General features: G+C 33.0%; 2 protein-coding genes and 1 long non-coding RNA gene across 3 annotated transcripts; 2 read left to right on the forward strand and 1 right to left on the reverse strand.

Moving 5' to 3' along the window:
• Nucleotides 1-2,650: 2,650 nt before the first annotated feature.
• Nucleotides 2,651-3,440, reverse strand: LOC9300576. The gene has a single exon (XM_021022993.1). The coding sequence runs from the start codon at nt 3,152-3,154 to the stop codon at nt 2,951-2,953; it is 204 nt and encodes a 67-aa protein (XP_020878652.1). The 5' UTR covers nt 3,155-3,440; the 3' UTR covers nt 2,651-2,950.
• A 1,152-nt stretch (nt 3,441-4,592) lies between these two features.
• On the forward strand, nt 4,593-5,076 carry LOC110228931. Its single transcript, XR_002332433.1, has 2 exons — nt 4,593-4,670; nt 4,889-5,076. It is a non-coding gene; the product is annotated as an uncharacterized LOC110228931 (long non-coding RNA).
• An 11,247-nt stretch (nt 5,077-16,323) lies between these two features.
• Nucleotides 16,324-21,031, forward strand: LOC9302261 (protein SMAX1-LIKE 5). Its single transcript, XM_002864454.2, has 4 exons — nt 16,324-16,770; nt 16,871-18,204; nt 19,059-19,275; nt 19,365-21,031. Exons 1-4 carry the CDS (start codon nt 16,669-16,671, stop codon nt 20,823-20,825), a joined length of 3,114 nt encoding a protein of 1,037 aa, XP_002864500.2. The 5' UTR covers nt 16,324-16,668; the 3' UTR covers nt 20,826-21,031.
• Nucleotides 21,032-21,442: the final 411 nt, after the last annotated feature.

Consider the following 21,442-nt stretch of genomic DNA (forward strand, 5'->3'; position numbering starts at 1 on the left):
GCGTTTAAATATAGTAATTAGTTGAGAAAGTATATATATTTTATATTTTATTAATTATTTTCGTTTTTTAATTTTGCCAAAATTTAAGGAAAGATCCGATTGAAGATTTCCGGGTCAAAAATAAACAAATTTGACCCGATTTGGGTACCCCAAAAACTGCTGCAAAAATGTATAGTAGATTTAGGCCTGGGCAAATAAACCGAACCGAATATACTGAACCGAAACCGAAGTAAAAAAATTAGAACCGAACCGAACCGAAAATTTAAAAATAACCGAATAGATACTAAATTCTATAACCGAAATAACCGTAACCGAATCGATACCAAACCGAAATATTTTGGATAACCGAAATATCCGAAATATAATTATATTTTCAAAATAATTAATTATTTATAGACCAAATAATCAAAAATACTTGAAAAATATATAAAAATAGTAAAAATACTCGAAAATAAACGAAATATATCCAAAAATATCCGAAAATACTAAAAATAACCGAAATATCCGAAAATATCCTAACAAAATAACCGAATGGATACTAAATTTTAAAACCGAAAGAACCGGAACCGAACCGAAACCGAACCGAAATTTCAAAATATCCGAATGGATAGTAAATTTTAAAACCGAAAGAACCAAAACCGAATGGACCCAACCGATAACCGAACGGTTAACCGAAATCTCAGGCCTAATATTATAATTTGTCTCGAACAGCTATGTTTCTTTGTTTGCAGGTGATTTTTTAAAAATGTATATAAAACTCTTAACAATAGACAAGTATCTGAACACCTTTTTATCATAGATTCTTCACAAATTTCTCAAACACTGTATATGGAAATTTCTATACATTTCGTATACAAACATAATTTCTAGAAGCATACTTTTAGAGAATTTGAAACTGTGTTGGCCAAAAATACATGTATCATAGACTTTTTACATAATTTTCTATCTTTTCAATTACCAAAGATATATACAAATGGTTAAAAACAAATTTTTTTTAAAAAAATAAATAGTGTTAAGTAATGAAATACAGAAAAATATCGCCAACAATCAATTCTTTTACTTTAATGCTGCTGTTGAGACTTGAGGGCATAACTTTCATCACTTATTTTTTGGGATAAATCTTAATTACTACATTAGTTAACTCTTATAAGTACTTAAACAATTTTGATATTACATATGAAATGGGTACTGCTCATGTCGATGCTCTTCGCCGGAGACATGGTATTCGCGACGTTACGTTTGATGGTTACAATAATGTGAAACCGGTGACAAAAACCCTTGTTGAAACAAGTTTTGTTTTCGCTACTTGCCACTTGATTTTCGAAAGTATATTGAACTTTCTTGTTGCGCAGGTACGAGTTATCTAATGTTAACTAACACGCTTCCGAAATAAATACGACTTTGGCCCACCCTCACGTATGTATATAACTTCTTCTACCTAATTTTATCAATACGCTTTACTTGACAAAAATGTAATTCGTTCAGGACATTTCTCATAAGAATAATATATTAGGTAGGAATAACATATATAATGAGGAATAACATATATAGATCGTTAAAACAATTAAAACCTTAAACCAGCTTTTACGAGGAATCATGAAACTATGTTGCTACAAAGAGCCATCCGAGGCAGTGAGGCTTTTGTTTTCAGATTTTTACATGTTTCAATCCAAAAATAACTTAACAGTATTAATAGAATAACAACATACTGAAACTATTTACAAGATTCCTATCGAAATCTCCTTATATATTATTAAAAGAAATAAAAGAATTGATATAAGCTATAATATACTATAGATAAGAGCTGTTTCTATTATTATGTTCAGTAGATAAGAGCTGTTTATAACCCCCAAAAGTAAGAGCTGTTCTTTCCTTTTCCCTGTATTTATTTGCATTTGAAATGTTCAGAAAATACAGTTTCGGTTCTGACTAAAAAACAACATAAACCACTGACCACTGATGTCATTATTTGCATTTGCATGTGACTGAATCAGTTGTGATCTTTTTCCTCTCTGCGTCTCATAAGTAAGTCACGAGCGAATATTACATTATCATGATATCATCCCAATTCAATCTCTATCTTTTCTTAAACTATTCTCAAATATATATATTTTTTTTTATAATTATCAGAATCGTAATCGTACCGATACTAAGGGATGCGACGCTACTACAATATAAATGCAAGGTACACAATGATGTTTGGACTGCTCATAATCTTAATTCTTAAATTAAGGACTTCAAAATAACGCTTAAATTATGTCAGATACGTTTCTTTAAGTTGATGCTATTAATGTGCGTTAATCATCTTAATTAATGTGTGAACCATAAATTTGGAAATAGTAACGTTGTTAACGTAACTAATATAGCCACCACATTCAACACCATTTCATTAACTTGGGTCCAATCTAATATTTTGGACTCCTCAAATTCAGCCTATATTGCTCCTTATTTTGATATGTTTACTTCCGACGCGACAAAAACCAACTGACCGGTCCAGAAAAAACCTATCGAATTGAAGATCAGGCTTATTGACACCCGTACTTGCATGCAAAATTACACGACCGATAATCAAATTCAGTTGCAAGGTCATGGATACTAGAGAGCATCTAGTTTCGAACATTTGATCATATAGAAAAAGAAATTGCCAAAATTACACCAAACTTGAGATTCATCATTACATTAACAACACAATTACACATATAATATTGAATATATTTTAATTTGGATCGACTTGAGAAGCCACTTGAAGACAAAGGAAAAGTACATCAAATTTGAATCGAGAGAGTTCTACAACACTTCTAAAAGATCAATGTCGGTTTACACGACTAGATATACTAACCATACCAAAAACCACCGACTAAAATTATTTCCCTTGATTAAAACGCTAATTAATTTACTTTAATTATTAAGAAAGGACATTAATAAAAAAAGAAACTACAATATTATTATTTTAATGATACAAAACGAGACGACGATCGCAAGAAGAACACAAGTACTTCCTCTTGATCTTGAAACAAAGAGGAACGAAACAGAACATCCATTTTCTTTCAACATCAAGCATTTGCACTTTACCTCCACAATAAGGACACGATCCAGGTGCTTGTTGTCTCCCTAACTCTGTCTCTTCCTCATCACATAAACACACCAGACACATTGCAGTTTTTTTTCTCAGATCTGATTCTTCTCTATTAAGTTTTAGTTTTTGTAGAAATCCTGTAATATGGGTTTAATTTGTTTGGTAGGTCAGAGAATTTTGTGGTATTTTGAGGAAAATTCAAGTCTTTTCTTGAGAAAACTGTTTCTGAGAAACTTCTTGCGGAGGCTTATATTGAAGAGAAATTTTTGAAGTTTCTTTTTTTCTGAAGTCACTAAGATAGGATATTTGTTTGGTGCATGAACGAGCCTTTATAGAGAAAAGAGGAAAAAAACGGCTTTGCTTTTTGCCCGTTTTATTACTTTACCCCTTTTTTGGTTAGCCTGGATATTTTACTATTTAACTTATGAGGTATTTGCTGACTTAATTATTTTGTCATATTTGGTTAATTACTTTCAAAGAAAAATAATATAAAAATTGAATATAATTAATAAGCTGGAATACGCGATTTTCTTGTTTCTTAATTCACCTTTTCTTTAGTGTTTTTTTTTTCTTCAAATGAGTGTTGTCTAATAATGTAAAAAATATAAAATTGTGGTAGTAATGGTAACAATGTTTTCAAGTTTTGCTAACGTACTGATTTTTTCAACTGTTTTTCTACATTTTTGATAAACTGATTAGTATGATGGTATTCACATTTGTTAACTATTCTTGATGATACATTGGGACAGTTTCAGAATCTATGTTTTTTATAACATATTGACAAATACGAGAGTCAAATTAATAAAATATAGTTTTTTTATTAAATAAAAATTTTCTTAATTAATACAATATAGTTGCAAAATTTGCAATCATTTAAATATGAAAATCACACGTGTGCAGTGTGTTGATGTAAATTGAGATGCTTTATGCTTAATTCAAGCTGTATAGAGTACAACTGAAATCAAAAGCGGAATTATTGTAAGCTAAAATTGTACATTTTTTTTTTTTTTTTTTTTTTCACATCTAAAATTGTACATTTAAGAGCAAACAAAAAGTAGAAACAAACAATAAGTCAATGACTAATGCCGGATCTCGTGACTCGTGTTCCTAATGTAATAACACAATTTTTTTTTTGGTAAAAGGCATAATAACACAATTATGTACGTTAAAGACTCCAATGCGGCAATGCATTACTACAATCCAACAAGTCTACAAGACGACAATGTTCATGCGTTACCTTTTACTTTGATTTTATCGCCCCAATCGTTGGTTTCTTTGTTTTTTCTTTTTCTTTTTGTAACGTGCAAAAGAAACATTTGATAGGAAATTTAAAAACTGAAGATGGTAACCTAAGTTCGAAGCGAATGATACATGACCGTTGGATCAGCATCTATACAAGTGGATCTCGGGGACACAAAACGAAGATCGACGGCTCAAAATACTATGGACGCATTCGTCATAAAATTCAATAACTTATTGCATTAACAAGCCAACAAAATCTCTGGCCCAAGGTCTTACAACAAAGCAGAAGTTTTCTTTGGCTAGATGGTTTATCTTTGTTTACGAAAGTGTAAATCATTATTTCTGTTCAGAGGTAACTACATAAAATATTTCAATGATGTTACTGAAATATTTTCGATTGCATCATGATGATCACATGGTCTTATGGAATGTGTTTACTAAAGTAGCTAGATTTTTAGAAATTTTGGTTTGGCATTCTGTATGATGGATTGGCTCGGTCTATATTTGAACTGTAGATGGCGAGAAGCCGATCCTTCAATTTTATCAGTTTTGTGGAAATCATGTTTTCAGGTGTGAAAATGTGGAATTGCAATATCTCCATAGTGAACGAACGATCAGCGGAAGTATGAGCTCAAAGGAGGCCGGGTCGAATTTTGTGAGTATATATATATATATATGAACGGCAGAGACGAGATGACTTAAAAAGACATTCAGTTTTAGTTTGTATATGCATTTTATATAATGGGTTTTCTAATATTCTACTTTTTTATTTCTCATATCTTTCATAAGATATAAAAACAGAAATCTAACTATTGTGCCACTTACTGTTCAAAAACTTAGCAAAAATGCTACAAAACATAAATCTTTCTAAATGTGCCATAATAGTGGACAACATTTCTTGTCTACCCAAATTTCTGTCATATCTCATAAGATATAAAAATTTACTCTCTCATTAATTTGTGTCCGTATAAGTTTTTTGCGGTTTGGACTTATTGACGAAGTACGAACTCATAATTTCGACAAGTAAAAATCAAATAATGGACAATGGTCCAGGACATAAATAAACACATGGCTAGTAAGCCTACTATATATTTTCGTCGTTTTTTTATAGGGCTTGTAAATTTAATCTGTTTCCTAGAAGACAAACAATAGAAAAATTATTGTCTCATGACTGTATTCTGTGACCAATAACAAATCATACTATACGGTCATACGGATGATCTACGAGTATGACTGTTTTAGACTCAAGTCGAGTTTCGATTATGTGACAGTGACACACTATGGGCTTGATGAAAGCTGTTTTTTCTTTTGACCCATGTCCAATCCAATAGCGAATGTTTTTGGAGCGTCGGACCAGGCCTTAACCACATTTAGGTGGACCAATAACATAACTCATAAAAATGGGTCTAGCCCAGTCTAATTCCTAATATTGTTTTTTTTTTTCTTTTTCAATATTGATTTGTGGATAGGAATGTCAAACTTCGATAGTTCGACCGTAATTAACATGCATATCTATATTTGATCAAGACAAACTAATAACAATATCGACGCCAAAAAGCTCAACGTCTGATCTTGATTTTCATTTGCAAATCTTTTTTACGAATTTTTGCATTAGATACATTTGGTCCATTTAGAGCAAATGGAAATAGAATAGATAAACAAAAAGAATTCGTAGGAACAAAAGCAAAGAGACATTCCTACTACAACCCTACAGAAAAAAAGGGAATGAAACAAAAGTTGAAAGCAAAAGACAGAGTGGCCCATTCACACCTCATCTGCAATGATGACGAAACAGAGTGGGAAACTCAAAAAGTTTGGCTTTTCTTTATATATATTTTTCGCTAGTTAGTAGTGGAATTACGAAAAAGTGATTAATACACTCTTCTCCCATGCAATACACTCCAAAAGACTCGATAGATAGATGGATCGTTGATTCGTACCCCCAACCAAAAGAGAAAATAATCAATACATAAAGACACATCGATCTACATTAAAGTTTTTATTCTATGGTCTTGTTGTATATATCATGTCATTAAACCCCACTCTCGTATCGAATTTCCTTATATCTTCCACTGAACGATACAAAATCATTTTCAATAACATTTAATTGGCTTTCTCTCCATTGTTGTTCTAATTACTGTATGTACTTAATTAATCATATTCTTTATATCCATGTATAATGATAAAAATCTAGCGGTATAGGTATAATAATAGTATATCCTTAGCTCATCATGATTAGCCTAGTCATGACCAACCGATTTATGAAAATGAATTTTGTTGTTGTTCTAAGCGAGCGTACGTGGATAACATAACATGCCAATAATTATTGTATTAACAATATATCATCACAGTACCAGTCGAAACTAGTTGGAGAAACAGAGAAAGATGAAAAATGTGAAAACAGAATCTACTATCTTCTTTATTGTTGAATATTTTTAGGGTGTGATGCAAAGTGATGGGTTATAGACTAGCAAAGAGAATCCATGTTGGGTGCTTCAAAAGTCGAGCCATCAAAAAGAGAGAAGAGAAAGAATATAAAGATGAGAGAGAATATTTCACTTAAGTGTAGGCTTTGGTGTATGTGAAGTGTCTTTGTGTTTTTTGGTAAATTGTTGTGTCAGCTTGATAGGGCACGCGTTTGTTCAAACTCCCAAGAAATTAAAAGAAAAAGAAGAAGAGGACATTTGTCACTTTGCTCTCCCTGATCACGAGAGCTGAAACCCTCTGCCTGAAACAGAAGGATTGTTTCCCCATGTGATTGGATCCTTCTATCTGACTCAGAGAGTTTGATTCTCCATTCATTCGTTCACGTTTCCTCTTTGGCCTCTTCCTCCATTTTTTTTTATCCTTCCTTCAAAATATATAGACTTAGCTCAATCCAATATAAAGTGTCATTATCCAAATGAATTCTTCGCTATCTACTATATATAAATAGATCCAGTTACGTTAGAACTACGACGTTGAGTCTCTTTCGTAAGTATTCATTCGATACGAGGACTGAGAAGTTTTATGTTTTCGACATATATATTTTTAAGCCACCCAGACCGAGAAATAAATTCACTCGTGTGAATTTGAGTTCATGAGGTCTGCCAGACTTAATTATACTATCAAACGTAGAGATGTTAGTGCTGGGTGGCTTATACATCTCAAAAGAAACCAAAAGCGAAGATACGTATTTTAACTTTTCTTGATACGATGCAAAATCCAATGATTTTTAATTTTCTTATAAATAAATAGTACTAGTAATAATTAAAAAGGATAAATGTTATTTTTATCCCTTTATGAAACCAATGAAGCAAAAAAAAAAAAAAAAAAAACACTTTTTGACTGCAATAGTGGAATGGAATGTACACACTACACAATACAACACACACTTTTTACACTTAATAAAATGCACGTAAAGCTTTTTTCTTGCCTCAAAGTTACAGCCAGATGTTTTTTTACCAGAACCTAGTAACCAAATTAGATTCATGTCTATTTAGCCGTTGTCTTGTCTTTACTCTCCAATTTTCTTACCTCAATTACGTTTTATTTCTTTGTTCAGTTATTTTTCACTTAAAAATCAAAATGATAACTACTCAAAAGTAGTTGAAGATCAATATTAAAACTGAAGATCGATAACTAGGATATTTTTAAATGAAGAGCTAGCACACGTCATACGTATTATCAACATTATTTGATTTCGTGGGCACCATAGAATAAAGACACAAACTCTATTATATCCGGAATTTCATTATTTTGCGGTGTCGGGTATTTCTTGTGTATTCACCAACAAACATATAAATACAACTTTATATAATACAGATATATAGATGTATAATACATATATGGTCTTTGAAAAGTTTTTCCCTATGCACTCACTATTTACGTAGGGCATGCTTTTTTGAGTCACGTCAATCATTTACAAACTTTAGCATCTGAATACGATTAATGTTTGGGTAAATAAAGTTACCTGAACATATGAATCAGAGCTTCTGCAATATTGAATAAAATGTAGGCATCACGAATATTAATAAAAACAATCTCAATCGAACAAAAATGCTTTTGAACATTACGTTCTCAATCAAAAGTGATATATTTCAGCTACACTAATACATTATGTTCAGCAGAAATTTTAATGCATAGTTCTGTTGAACACTATATAATATTTATCCGATCCAAAATTTGTGAAATTGCGATTGCTAAGTGAGATTTTAACCGAGATTTTATTACCTATAGAAATTTGGTTTAGTTTGTTATTTTTTTCTCTATACAACTCACTCACTTATGATAATTTCTTCTCAGACAAACAAGATCCTCTGACTATATAGACTATTGGCTTTTAAGTGAGGTTTTACAAAAAAAAAATAAAGAGCAAAGAAACAACAAATGGTGATTTCTCAATGCCTCGAATCTGTCACCGTTTGAGATTAGAAGCGTCATAGATTATACACGAGTATGTTTAATTCAACTGTCTCTATGTAAGCTTTCTTCCATCAAATCAATTATAAAAGCTTACATAGAATCTGACAATTCCCAGACAAGATATTCTTTTATATTCTTGTACAAATTTGGTTGGTATTGGTTAATATCGATTGACATTTGTAATAAATATTATATATGATCCCTTGATCCATCATCAATAGGTATATAGAAAGTGTTATCTACATTGAAACATATATGACCATGCATGGGTCGATCGAAGATAATCAATTATGGAAACACTCCTGATCAAATGAAAGGTTTCAAAGAAAGAAACTCTTGATCGGAGAGACGGTTTAGACAGAAATGAAGAATAAGCAACTGGGCTTCACGCAAGAATGCATGTTCAACAAAATGCCCATAGCGAAATCATCATCATCAACGCCTCCGTACATGTATACATGATGAGATGAAGAACAATCTTGGACAACCGTGAAATCTTGAAGATCTGCTAGCTGCGCTTACAAAATATCAAAATCTCTGCATCCTATTTACGAAAGGGAGACTATGATTCTTCTTCCTTTGTTTTGTCTTACCCATTTCTTGAAATGTAGATGTTTCTAATGATGATGTCACATTGAAATTCACATAACAAAACTACCTTACAAGTAAGATATATACAGTTTGAAGCTCTTCTGGCTAGTAAACGTCTTCTCATCTTCATCGATGGTGCAACTCTCATACTTTAATTTCTTCAAAGATTATACAGAAAAACGATGACACTATGGTTTAAGTTCCAATCCCAAATCTAGATTTCTATGTTATAATAATTAGGATATTATATCATGAAATCAGAAACGTTGTCGCAGACTCGTAGTCTCTTAATTAATGCATAATTAACATTACATATGCGTACTTTTAACTTTACCATAAAAAAATGCGTACTTTTACATTGATCTTGATTTCATCTAAAGAAATCAGACTAAAACAACTCGATTTCTATTCTTCATCACTGATTATGATTATAATGTTAACTAAACTCTGAATAATAAAACTGAAATATCGTTTAATTATCAAACTAAAAGGTTTTTCAAGAACATATTCTTTCTTGCGCGTATAGTTTTACTTTTTGTTAGTTCTCTTTTTTTTTTTTATCCTTTTAAGTTCTGTTTAGGAGAGTATCTTAGCTATTCTCAAAAGATCAAACCTTCTTTATGATCCGGTGGGTTCCTTTGTAGACTCTATTTTTTTATAAAAGCTCGATCGATCGAGATTCATGCTTCATTGGGATTATAAAAGAAAGAGAGAGTAATGATGATTAGTTTCTTTATCTTTTCCATGCAAAAGAAGAAAAGCATTAACATTTGAAAAAAAAGGCGAAGAAAAATAATTAACACACTTTTTTTTTTTGCCTTTTTTTATCCCTTGGATTTAACCTTCTCTCTTTACTTTTTTTTTCCCGTCTCCTTTAATACTTTAATGATCACTCCTCTCTCCCTTTAGATCCGATGAACACCAAAAAGCCCTTTTCCATATAAAATTAACATGCGTTTTTTCTTCGTTCTAATGTCATAATCTATATACAGTCTCATACCTAATCTATTTTTATATATGATCATATACTAACTTCGAAATTTATGCATAGATACATTTTTTGCAGAGATACGTAACTCCAGGTATAAATACTTTTAAGTTTTCACGATTGACATATATATGAGTAATGTTAAGCACGTAAGTTTTATCATAAATGACAATCATCGGCCCGTCTACTAGCTTGCGAGACAATGATTCATATTCGTAAAAATATCATACCACATTGTATAGTTCTACCCCCTGTTCTAAAAATCTCCGCCTAGCCCCGATTACTCCCCGCTTAATCGCTAGGCCCACCCTATCCACCTCGATTAATGACTAATCCCCTAAAAAATCAGTAACCCGATTATTCTCCGCCTAATCCGATTACTTCCCGCCTAATCTTATATACCCCGATTATTTTTTAGATTGAAAGTATAAAATTTTTTTTATTTTTGTTATTCAATCATTTGAACGGAGAGTTTGTGATGTTTTACAATAACTTGTGTTCAAATTTTAATAAAAATCATAAATTTTTACAATATTGGATTAATATATTTTAAAAATATTAAAATAACCCTAAAACTAATCCCCGATTAATCCCCGATTTTAATCCGATTTTCCGATTAATCGCTAGGCCTATACCGAGCGCCCGACTAGCGCCTAGCGATTTTTCAAACAAGGGTTCTACCCTTTTATCGGTAACCTTTAACAAAAGTGATGTGTTACATCCACATTTAAAGCTAATATAGGCATTGACGTGTCAACACTATAGTTAAAGTTAAATTTTTACTGCACCATATAATAATAATTTAATAAATTTAAGTAAAAATAATTAACTAGCACAAACATGTATAGGCAAAAAACATATACTGATACATTATCGTTGAATCTTATCATATTACAAATTAATAAAAACAATTTACATTTTATTTCTTAGTTCAAAACGTATCTCGCATATGTATATGTTGCTCTGATAAGAAGTAAGTAATAATATTGCAGATAATTAAAGGTGCGCCTTTTATTCGTTAATGGGATAAACAAACCGTATAAAATGGAACGTTAAGTTAAGTGCTTTCATTTTCACCGTTTTTAAAAAAAAATGTATTTTTTTACCTTTTTCTTGCCAATCCGACCAAACAATCAATAAACCGTGTTTTTATTTGGCATTATTAGTTTGACCATTACGCTAGCTAAACTAAACGTGTTTTTAACTTTCAAACTCTTTTATCAAAAAAACAATTAAAAAAACTTACGATTGCTCTCTTATTGATTAATTAGAATATATGTCGTCAACCTACATCGTTGCGATGTTCAATGTAGTTTCAATTTCAAAGTTTGTTAAATGTTGGATTTTCCTTAATACACCTGTTAGAAAGAAATATATGTAATTGCTTATTTTTTCCTTAAAATTATTATATAACCTTTTCCAAATATCAAATATAAACAATAATGGTCAAAAGCACTAGAAATACACCTTATCGACTATGACAACTCATGGGGTTTTAGTCTAATATATTTAACGATTGTATTGTACCCAGTGATTGATCTCAAACTTAGAATAGATTTCCGTTTTCGATGAAATTGCTGATATATCTTAAATTATAAACTTAAAATGCATTTGCAATGATGGGGTCATCTTTATATTCTAAACTATTGTTGGATATATGTAAGGCAAAATGCAAACCAAATCATTAGAACTCCTAACTTTGCCACTTTAGCTCCTTATCAATATTAAAGAAAACTTCATTTGCATTTTCCTTCATCAATCTTTCTCTAAAAGTATATACTTTCCTTGCAAATAGAGTAGTCTATTAAATATGTTTATATTTGGTCTTTTTTTCATTTCATGGGTCCTATGGGAATATTATTCCCCAATGATTTGGACTCTCTCCACCATAATAAGACCCTTCTTGGCTTCTTTGATTACACAAAAGTTAGAAGTTATGATCATTACACTAAACTAATAGCAAAGTAGTGCTCCAATATTCATTAGCTAATATCATGTAAAACCAAAATCTTTAGCTTTCTCTTTGCCTTTTTTCTTTTCTTAGTGTAAAACATTTTTCTATGTTTGCTATTAATCATGAGGGTATATAATCTACAAATTAAATAGTTTACCCAAAAGCAACCCATGATGTATATTAGTTTTTGCATGAACAAATTTCAACTCTAGACGACATTTTTGACTTCGATGGTTAGAAAACAAGATCGAGTATGATATCACAAAGATGTCTTGATTATCTGCATTTGCAATGAATTATGATAGATTAGATTTCTTCATGCAATGGTAAAGCGTATATTTTTGTTTGTTGTAGAGTACTAGTTTTCGATGATCAGAAATTTCCAAAATAAAACCCACACTTATCCACTAAACCTTTTAGAAGTGCGGCACTGTTACCAGTCAAACCGTTATTTAAGTCGTAGTGATACAAATCTCAAAAGAATATGACAATTTTCATTCATAATTAACACCTCTGTTTTTTGCTTTTTGTACATCTCAACTACGAATTATTGATTAAGGCTTCGACCTCAACTACAAACTTTTTTTTTTTTTTTGGTGTAACTCAACTACAAACTTTTTCACGAATATCCATTGCAAATATTTAGCCACTGACGAACAATGCCGATATGACATTGAGGAGTATACTATAGCTGATTTTATGGTAGTATAGTTCTCTTTTTTTTTAGGATTATAAAGTAACCATAAATTTTCGTGGTTATTTCATCATCAATTTATAATCATTAAGATAGCGGTATATATGTGTATATTCAAAATAGCCACATGTTATAAATAAGCAATTGTGGCCTAGCTATGTGACCATGATTTTAGTGTTGCTAGCTTATTGTAATAGTGGCCATGAAAAGAGTTTTTTTTTTTTTTTTTTTTTTTTTTTTTTTTTGGTAAAAGACCATGAAAGAGTTGTAGCTAAATTTGTCGCAAGTAGCCCCGAATGAACCTATGGCCAAGGATACCACTACACCATCAATTGATACAAATCCTATGATAGCGGTATGCGTATATACAAAATAGCCACAAATTTTAGCCTTTAACCACAAAAAAATATAGAGTTGTAACTAATTTTTCTTGTTGTATTTAGAATATCTAATAATAAAACTTGTATAAATATTCTGCACTGTTTAGGTTAATTAAGAGCAAATGTCCTAGCACAAAATCCTAAAGAGTGAAGACCAAGCATAGAAAAAAACAGATCCTTTTGAGCAGTTATTTTTTTTTACTTTTTTTTTTTAAAAAACCCTATCGACTGATTCGGTCAGTTTTGGTAGAAACGCACCGAAGTGCTTCAGAGTGAACTACTCCCCGAATGGCCACCACACTGTCTATCCCGAGTTTGAAATGTTTTCCGACTGATGTTAGAGGGTAACCAGATCGCTTTATTTACTTGGTATTAGAAGACCCATCCCAAAAAAGAAAATATATCATGTAGTGTCATTTTTTTTTTTTGTGAGCTAGGAAGATGTAAAACTCATACATCTTCTTAGACTCGGATCAACTTTTAATATTCTTACCTCTCCTAGTTGCCATTCGGTTCTATAGCTTCTTACAATTTTTGAGGATACTTTTACATTCGCGTTATCAACTTTTAGTAATGCAGCATATAGTTTGTGATGAGGAACTACGTATTTGAGACGACGTAATCGAAAGCATACACTAATCTTCATATCTTGTTAATCCGTTTCATTCATATTTTTTTGTGAGTTCTTTAATCAGTCAAACAACATATGCATGGTGGGGTTAACCCCAAAGTCCTTTTACCACGTGGTTTTAAACTAAATTACTTAATTATACACATGGATAAAGACATATATGTTGAGCTAGAGAATATAATAAAGCCCTTTTACCATGAAGTTTCTTTTTCGAATTTTGACCGAAAAGAGATTCAATAAGATCCGTTATATAGATGATATGTGTATATTATTGGGAAATAAAGCAAAGAGTGGCTAGTGGACGATAGTGTGCTTGCACAATAGTCGAGAGAAAAACACATTATTTTGATTTAAGGAGTCTATTAACACCCTGATCGATCAAACCAATTACTATTCATTTTGATAGTAATTAATCACTAATTTGCTAGCTTGTTTAGTAATTTACATTTCTAATTGATTGTTCTTCAATTAAATTAACTTATTTATACCTGATAAACTAGATAATGTCGTAGTATATTAATAACTTGGAAAACGATTATTAATTCTACCAATGAAATGAACCACAAGACTAGAGCTATTTAAGTATTTATAGTAAAACTTCAATGGAGTTCTTGTAATGGAAACAAGGGTTTTGTTCACTATATATATATATGACAAAATTATAATATAATTCGTTTAAGAATGTTTGGTGTGAGATTTTCACATGCAAACATATCTAATGTGGGCAAGCAAGAGATTGCTTGAAATAGACCAATCCTCGAGCGATCCGCGGGCAACCATTTTAATCTTGGTCCCCTTGGCCGCTTTTTCAATCGAATTCTTTTAAAGTTTCTTTATTTCAAGAAATCAATCAATATTAAGAATTTTTTGGAAATATAAAAAATATTTGTAGTTACAGTATTTAGTTCGTCATTACCAATATGCAAAGTTCGAAACATGTAGTGTTAACAAAGATTATTCTAAAGCTATTTTTGGGCGGCATTCTTAGTTTTGCTTCTTTTTATAGTTCTTTTAGTTAGTGGGAAAAAGAAGAATTAAAGTGGGCTGTTGGGATTTTTAAGGTAAGAAACATTGTTGAGAAGTTTTGTATCAGACAACTCAACAATATTTTCCCTCTGTTTCTCTGAGCTGTAATTTTTTTTGCACAATTTAAGTAATTATTTGCAATACCAAAATAAATTTCATTTTATGAATTGATTATTTTAGTTAAGATTTACATTTTATTGAATTTAATTGGTATGAGTAAATTATAAAATACCCAATTAATGTTTAAAAATTTGAAATTCTTTAAAATAAATCTTAAGCCTTTTTCGTTTGTACACCAATTAATTTCATTTACCACGTTTAGTTTCCAAACACATTTAAAATATCAAACACCTTTCACTTCTTCTTCTTCTTCTTCTTCTTCTCTCTGGGAGTTGTTAGAGCATCGATCTTGTCACATGTTAGCACTTTCGCTACAAGAGTTTTTGGCAAACACCATTCACTTAAGACCAAAATTGATTTGAAGTTTATATGAAACAAATAAATGGTTTTGTGGTATAAACAAAAGGGAGAGAGATGAGACAGAAGGTTGCTTTTGCAGTATTCCGGGAATGCAATGCTGTCTCTCTCCTAGGATTGGCGTGAGTGAGAGAGAAAGAGAGTCCATTCCTCTCTTTTGTCCTTCTTGTAATTAATTGGTTTTCACTATTACAATAAAAATGATACTATAAATTTTCGATAAAAATATGCCTTTACGGGAGATTAAACAAATGAGACTCTAAATAACCTTTTTAGGACCAACCTAAGGATATTACATAAAAAGATCAAGAAGATCTTTGTTGGTCACTCCTACGCACATCAATGCAAAAAGAGACAAACCACTCTTAACCAAGACATAAATTAAAATTACTTTTTCACAAATGATATAATTAGCATGCATTTTAAAAACTAAATACGTGTTTAACGGGTTTTCTCACATGATCATACCATAACATATCAATCTTAAGTTTTTCCTCTACAAGTTATAATGTGTAAATTATATTTGAAAAAAAGACAACTTTTTAATGCTCTTATTCCCTAATAATTACCAAAATTAAAAGAGATATGATGAGTACACTGAAGCTGCACTGTTACTGTAAAACCAAATGAGAGGAGAGGAAAAAAAGAAAGAAGAGAAGACAAAAAAGTTGAGTGAAATGCAAAAATCAAAAGCATACAAAAGCTGCTCATTTGTCCAAAAAGAAACCCATCATAAAGTAAAAGCATTATGAGATCAAAACCCTTCGATAAATTAAAAATAAATATAATTTTTTTCAAAAACAAAATTCAAAAATAATTCAAGAATAGGAACAGAAAAAACACAGCATGAAATAAGTATAAAGGAACCAGCTTGGTCTAATTTCCTTATCTGTCTAAAACTCTCTTAAACCCCTCTCTCTTCTCTCTCTTTTTTCTCTTACTTATCTTCTTCTTCTCTTCTCTCATATCTTGAGTTCTCTCTTTCTCAAGACTCTTCTTCTTCAGTCTTCAAACATAAGAAAGGAAGTTCCTTTTTGTTTGTTCTGTTTTAGATCTCTTGTGGGTTTATCTATTTGGGGTGGTGGTTAAAGGAGGAAACTCTGGGATTGGATTAGAAGTTTTTGAGTGAAATCAGAAAGCTTTCGAGAGAGGTTTTTCAATTTCAAAACGTGGGGGTGGGGGGTTAGGGTTAGGGTTTACAAGTTATGCGAACAGGTGGTTATACGATTCAACAGACACTCACTACAGAGGCTGCTTCTGTTTTGAAGCACTCTCTCACTTTAGCTAGGAGAAGAGGCCATGCTCAGGTTTTTTTAACAAAATCTTCAACATTTTTTAACCAAATGTTAAAGTTTTGATCTTTTTGATGTTTTATTAATGGAAAAGTTTTTGTTTTTATTTTCTCAGGTCACTCCTCTCCATGTTGCAGCTACATTACTGTCATCAAGGACAAGTCTTTTGAGAAGGGCGTGCATTAAATCTCACCCTGGTTTTTCAACTAATTACCAGTTTGCCACTTCTCGTCTTCATCATCATCACCATAACCAAAACCATCCTCTTCAGTGCAGAGCTCTCGAGCTTTGTTTCAATGTCGCACTCAACAGGCTTCCTACTGTTCCTGGTCCTATGTTTCATGGTCAGCCTTCTCTCGCAAACGCTCTCGTCGCTGCACTCAAAAGAGCTCAAGCTCACCAGAGACGAGGCTGTATTGAGCAGCAACAACAACAGCAAACGCAAACGCAGCCTCAAACGCAGCAAACGCAGTTATTGGCGGTCAAAGTTGAGCTTGAACAGTTGGTTATATCCATTCTTGATGACCCGAGTGTGAGCCGGGTTATGAGAGAAGCTGGATTTAACAGCACCGCCGTGAAAAGCTGTGTCGAAGATTGCTCCGTTTCCTCCGTCTTCTACGGCGGCTCCGCCGTCGGAGTCTTCTCTTCTCCAAACTCTCCCGATCAACAACAACAACACCATAACAACATCAGCCGATTTCACCACTACCAAAACCCTAAAGATTTCAACTTTATAAACCCTAACTTCCCTTTATGGCAAACCCATTTCTTAAACCAATCTCCCGACCAGAACCCACTTCTGATTTCCTCCACCTCTCATCATCATCAACAACAACGCCTGAGAGAAATCGATTTGAAACTCGTCGTTGATGTTCTTCTGAGGAAGAAAGCGAAGAAGAAGAACCCAGTGATCGTCGGAGACTCAGTTTCGTTCACGGAAGGTTTCGTTTCAGAGCTAATGGCAAAGCTAGAGAGAGGAGACATCGATCAAACCGGTGATTTAAAGCAAACCCATTTCGTCAAGTTTCAGTTTTCACCAATGGCATCCAAGTTTATGAGAAGAGAAGACGTGGAGACAAACATAAAGGAGTTAAGGAAGAAAGTTGTCTCTCTCACGACGAGTGGCAAAAATGTGATTATCTTCACTGGTGACTTAAAGTGGACAGTCAAAGAGATAACAAACAACAACAATGGTGGAATCAATGAGATTTCTTCATCTTACAGTCCTTTGGATCATCTAGTTGAAGAGATTGGGAAATTAATCACTGAGTATAACGACGATGGTGATGATGATTGTAAAATCAGAAAGGTTTGGGTAATGGGAACAGCTTCGTTTCAGACTTACATGAGATGTCAAATGAGACAACCTTCGTTAGAAACACTGTGGGCACTTCATCCTGTCTCTGTCCCTTCGTCTGCTAATCTTGGCTTAAGCCTTCATGCGACAAGGTAAACTCTTTTTCTTACTTTTTACCATTATTTACTCTTAAAGTAAAACAGTCTAGCTATTTTTTCACAAAAGTGAACTCTTTTTTTTTGTGATGTTGGTCAAAAAGGTATTGCGTAGATAGTGACACTAGCTAGTATATCTATGTTTAAACTTACAAAAAAATCGAATCTTTGTGTCTAGTTTCAAAAATAATAATGTTGTGTTTTTGCAGAGCTTACTTGAAAATGGTCCTTTTAGAGTCTGTCTTTGTTCTCTGACTTACTCAGATCAGTGTCTCATTGAAGCCAAAACCCTCTGTGTCCATGCCTGTCCATTCACACATATACAGTCTCATTTGATAATAAAATATAATACATTGGACCTACATAGGAGTCCACCTATGTGTAGATAAATTATAGAGATGTGACATTTTATATTCTTTCAGAAAATTTTGGATATTAGAATTTCAAGATATGGAGATAGGTAACGGATTAGAATATGCGTTTTGAAATATTATTCAATGGTTATTGCTTGTAGACAAAATTAAAACATTGTAGAGAGAATATATCCTGCAACAGGATGATAATAAAGCTTGAAACTTTTGAATTATATATGTTTTCTTGTTTTGTTTTGTAGCAATGTGTGGACACTTTTATCCCTTTTACCACTTTGGTTAATTAGTCTCAAGTTTTTCTTTTATGTCTGAAAGCTAAGAGACCGTTCTATATTAGGGAAACATCTTGTCTTTTTGTCTACAGGACTCTTTTAACAACAATCCAAAATCTCTTTTTTACTTTTCTGTTTGTTTTTCAGACGTTATTTACGAGAATACCACTGATTTCTCTTTTTTTTTTTGACCGTTTGTTTATTGCAGTGGGCATGAGGCAAGGAACATGAGTAATGTTAATGCAACAAAGTCCTTTTCTGGTTATAATAAAGCTGAGGAAGAAGAGACAATAAGCTCTGTTCTGAGTTGTTGTCCTGAGTGTGTTACTAACTTTGAGAGAGAAGCAAAAACCCTTAAAGCTAACCAAGACAAGCTCTTGCCTTCTTGGCTCCAATTTCATGATGCAGACACTTCTTCACAGAAGGTAGAACATTTGAATATAAATTCACCGAAAAATGATTGATTCAGCGGTAGACCAAAGATCTAATTCTTGTGTGTTTGATTGTGGTGTAGGAAGAGTTAATGGGATTGAGGAGAAGATGGAACAAGTTTTGTGAAAATCTTCACCAAGAGAGGACTAGTAATCAAACAGGACAATTAGGTTTCATGGGCACAAAGTACTCATATGGCTTGCCTTATGGATCATCAAACGAATCATCGAGATCAGTACCTTTGATTGATTCCTTGGGTTTAAAGCAAAATCAGCGAGTCACGAACTCGATTGCCAAATTCAGACGTCAGAATTCTTGCACCATTGAGTTTGATTTGGGTGGAAACGAATATGAGAAGGGTGAGAAAGCTGAAAATGACAAGGGAAATGAGACAATCACTCTTGATTTGGGGCGTTCTCTGTTTCGATCAGATTCCCTAACAGAGACCAAAAAGAAGATCAGTGATTTGGTCAAAGTTTTGGAGGAGAGTCTTCCATGGCAAACTGTTACAATGCGTCTAATTGCTGAGAGTTTAATGGATTGCGTGACAAAGAAGAAAGACGGTTGGATTATGATCGAGGGCAGGGACACAGTTGCGAAGAGGAGAGTAGCTCGTACTGTATCTGAATCTGTTTTCGGATCTATCAAGTCTCTGGTTCATATTGACCTTAAGAAGAAAGGCAACGAGTCAAACACCAGCCCGGAAACGCTACTTTCTTGTGAATTGAAGAACCCTGAGAAGGTTGTCTTCTTGATTGAAGACATCGATTTGGCGGATTCCCGTTTCTTGAAACTCCTTGCTGATCGGTTTGAGGAGAGGCGGAGGAGTAAAACCGGCTTTGATCATCACCAAGCGATCTTTATTTTGACAAAGGAGGATTCAAGCAATGCAAGAAACAGAGACTCTGTTTTACAAATTGGTTTGGAGATCACGGCACAGAGTCCGGGGAAAAAGAGAAAACCCGAGTCGGACTTATCGGTTAGGGAGGGGAAGAATTCTAAGGCGGGAGAGATCGAGAATGGGTTTTGGATCAAGAGGGAAGTGTGCTCTAGGCAATCGAGTTTCAATAGCTCTTATCTCGACCTGAACATAAAAGCTGAAGAAGAAGAAGGAGAGATCAGTCCGATTTCAAGCGATTTAACCGGAGAGGAGGAGACAGAGTTCTCTTCCAGCAACTTTTTAAACCGAATTCAAAACCGGTTTGTCCTAAACCGGTCATGCGAACCAGGTATAGAAAAAGCCATGATAACAGCAGCTTTCAGGGAGGTTTTTCCAGAGAAGGAAGGAGGTGGAGTTAGGTTTAGCGTGGAGGAAAAGTTAGCGGAGGAGCTATGCGGGGTTCAAAACGGTGCGTTTGAAAGTTGGTTAAAGGAGGTTTTTCAAACGGGGTTACTAACGGTTAAAAAGGGCGGGAAAAAGGATACGGGTGTAATTAGGATGGTGTTTGGGGGTATAGTTGACAACAAAGGATATGGTGGGGGTGTTGGTGGGTACATGGGTACATTTCTTCCGAACAAAGTCCAAGTTTCCAAGTTCGAGTAGATCTTTCGGTTTAATTTCTTTTTTTTTTTTCTTTCGTTCTTTCTTTTCAATATGTAAAATTTCCATTACTAATGTGGGGGTTTGACTGGTGTAACTCGTTTTAGTTTTGAATGTAATATAAACTAGGTGATTGCCCGCGCGCATGCGCGGGAAGAATGTTGTATAAATGGTAAAATCATGTGAAATAAGGGATTGTTTAGGTGTTACTTGGTAGTGTAAGAAAAAATGGTAAATTGTTTAGGATTTAGTGTGGTAAAATTATGGAAAATGATGAAATTTAAAAAATTCAATAATATTATAAATGCTAAAAAATAATAATAAATCATCTTTTAAAATCATTCACCAACAAAATAAGAAATCAACGAACATCATCACTCCATGACATTCTCCTTCCGTGTGATGATTGGTACTTGGTCATTTTCAGGATTCCTGACATCCGATTAAGAACACCATAAACAGTGAATGTCCAGTCGCCAACTTTAGAGTTTTGATTGTAAACGGAAAAAAAAAATACTTACCAACAAAGCATCTCGTCGGTAATACTGAGATCCGGATTCAACATAATCCTCGTACTTCCGGTAACATTGTACATCTCCACCTATGTTCCTGTGATAGTT

This window comes from Arabidopsis lyrata (assembly GCF_000004255.2).
Source record: "Arabidopsis lyrata subsp. lyrata unplaced genomic scaffold ARALYscaffold_8, whole genome shotgun sequence".
In the NCBI taxonomy this organism is placed as follows: Eukaryota; Viridiplantae; Streptophyta; class Magnoliopsida; order Brassicales; family Brassicaceae; genus Arabidopsis; species Arabidopsis lyrata.

What these genes read in the sequence shown, in the direction of transcription:
- LOC9300576 (XM_021022993.1), bottom strand. Translation starts at nt 3,154, where the DNA reads ATGTGTCTGGTGTGTTTATGTGATGAGGAAGAGACAGAGTTAGGGAGA.
- LOC9302261 (XM_002864454.2), top strand. Translation starts at nt 16,669, where the DNA reads ATGCGAACAGGTGGTTATACGATTCAACAGACACTCACTACAGAGGCT. An exon ending in GGAGAAGAGGCCATGCTCAG is followed by an intron (nt 16,771 to 16,870) that starts GTTTTTTTAACA and finishes TTATTTTCTCAG; the next exon opens with GTCACTCCTCTCCATGTTGC. An exon ending in TTAAGCCTTCATGCGACAAG is followed by an intron (nt 18,205 to 19,058) that starts GTAAACTCTTTT and finishes TGTTTATTGCAG; the next exon opens with TGGGCATGAGGCAAGGAACA.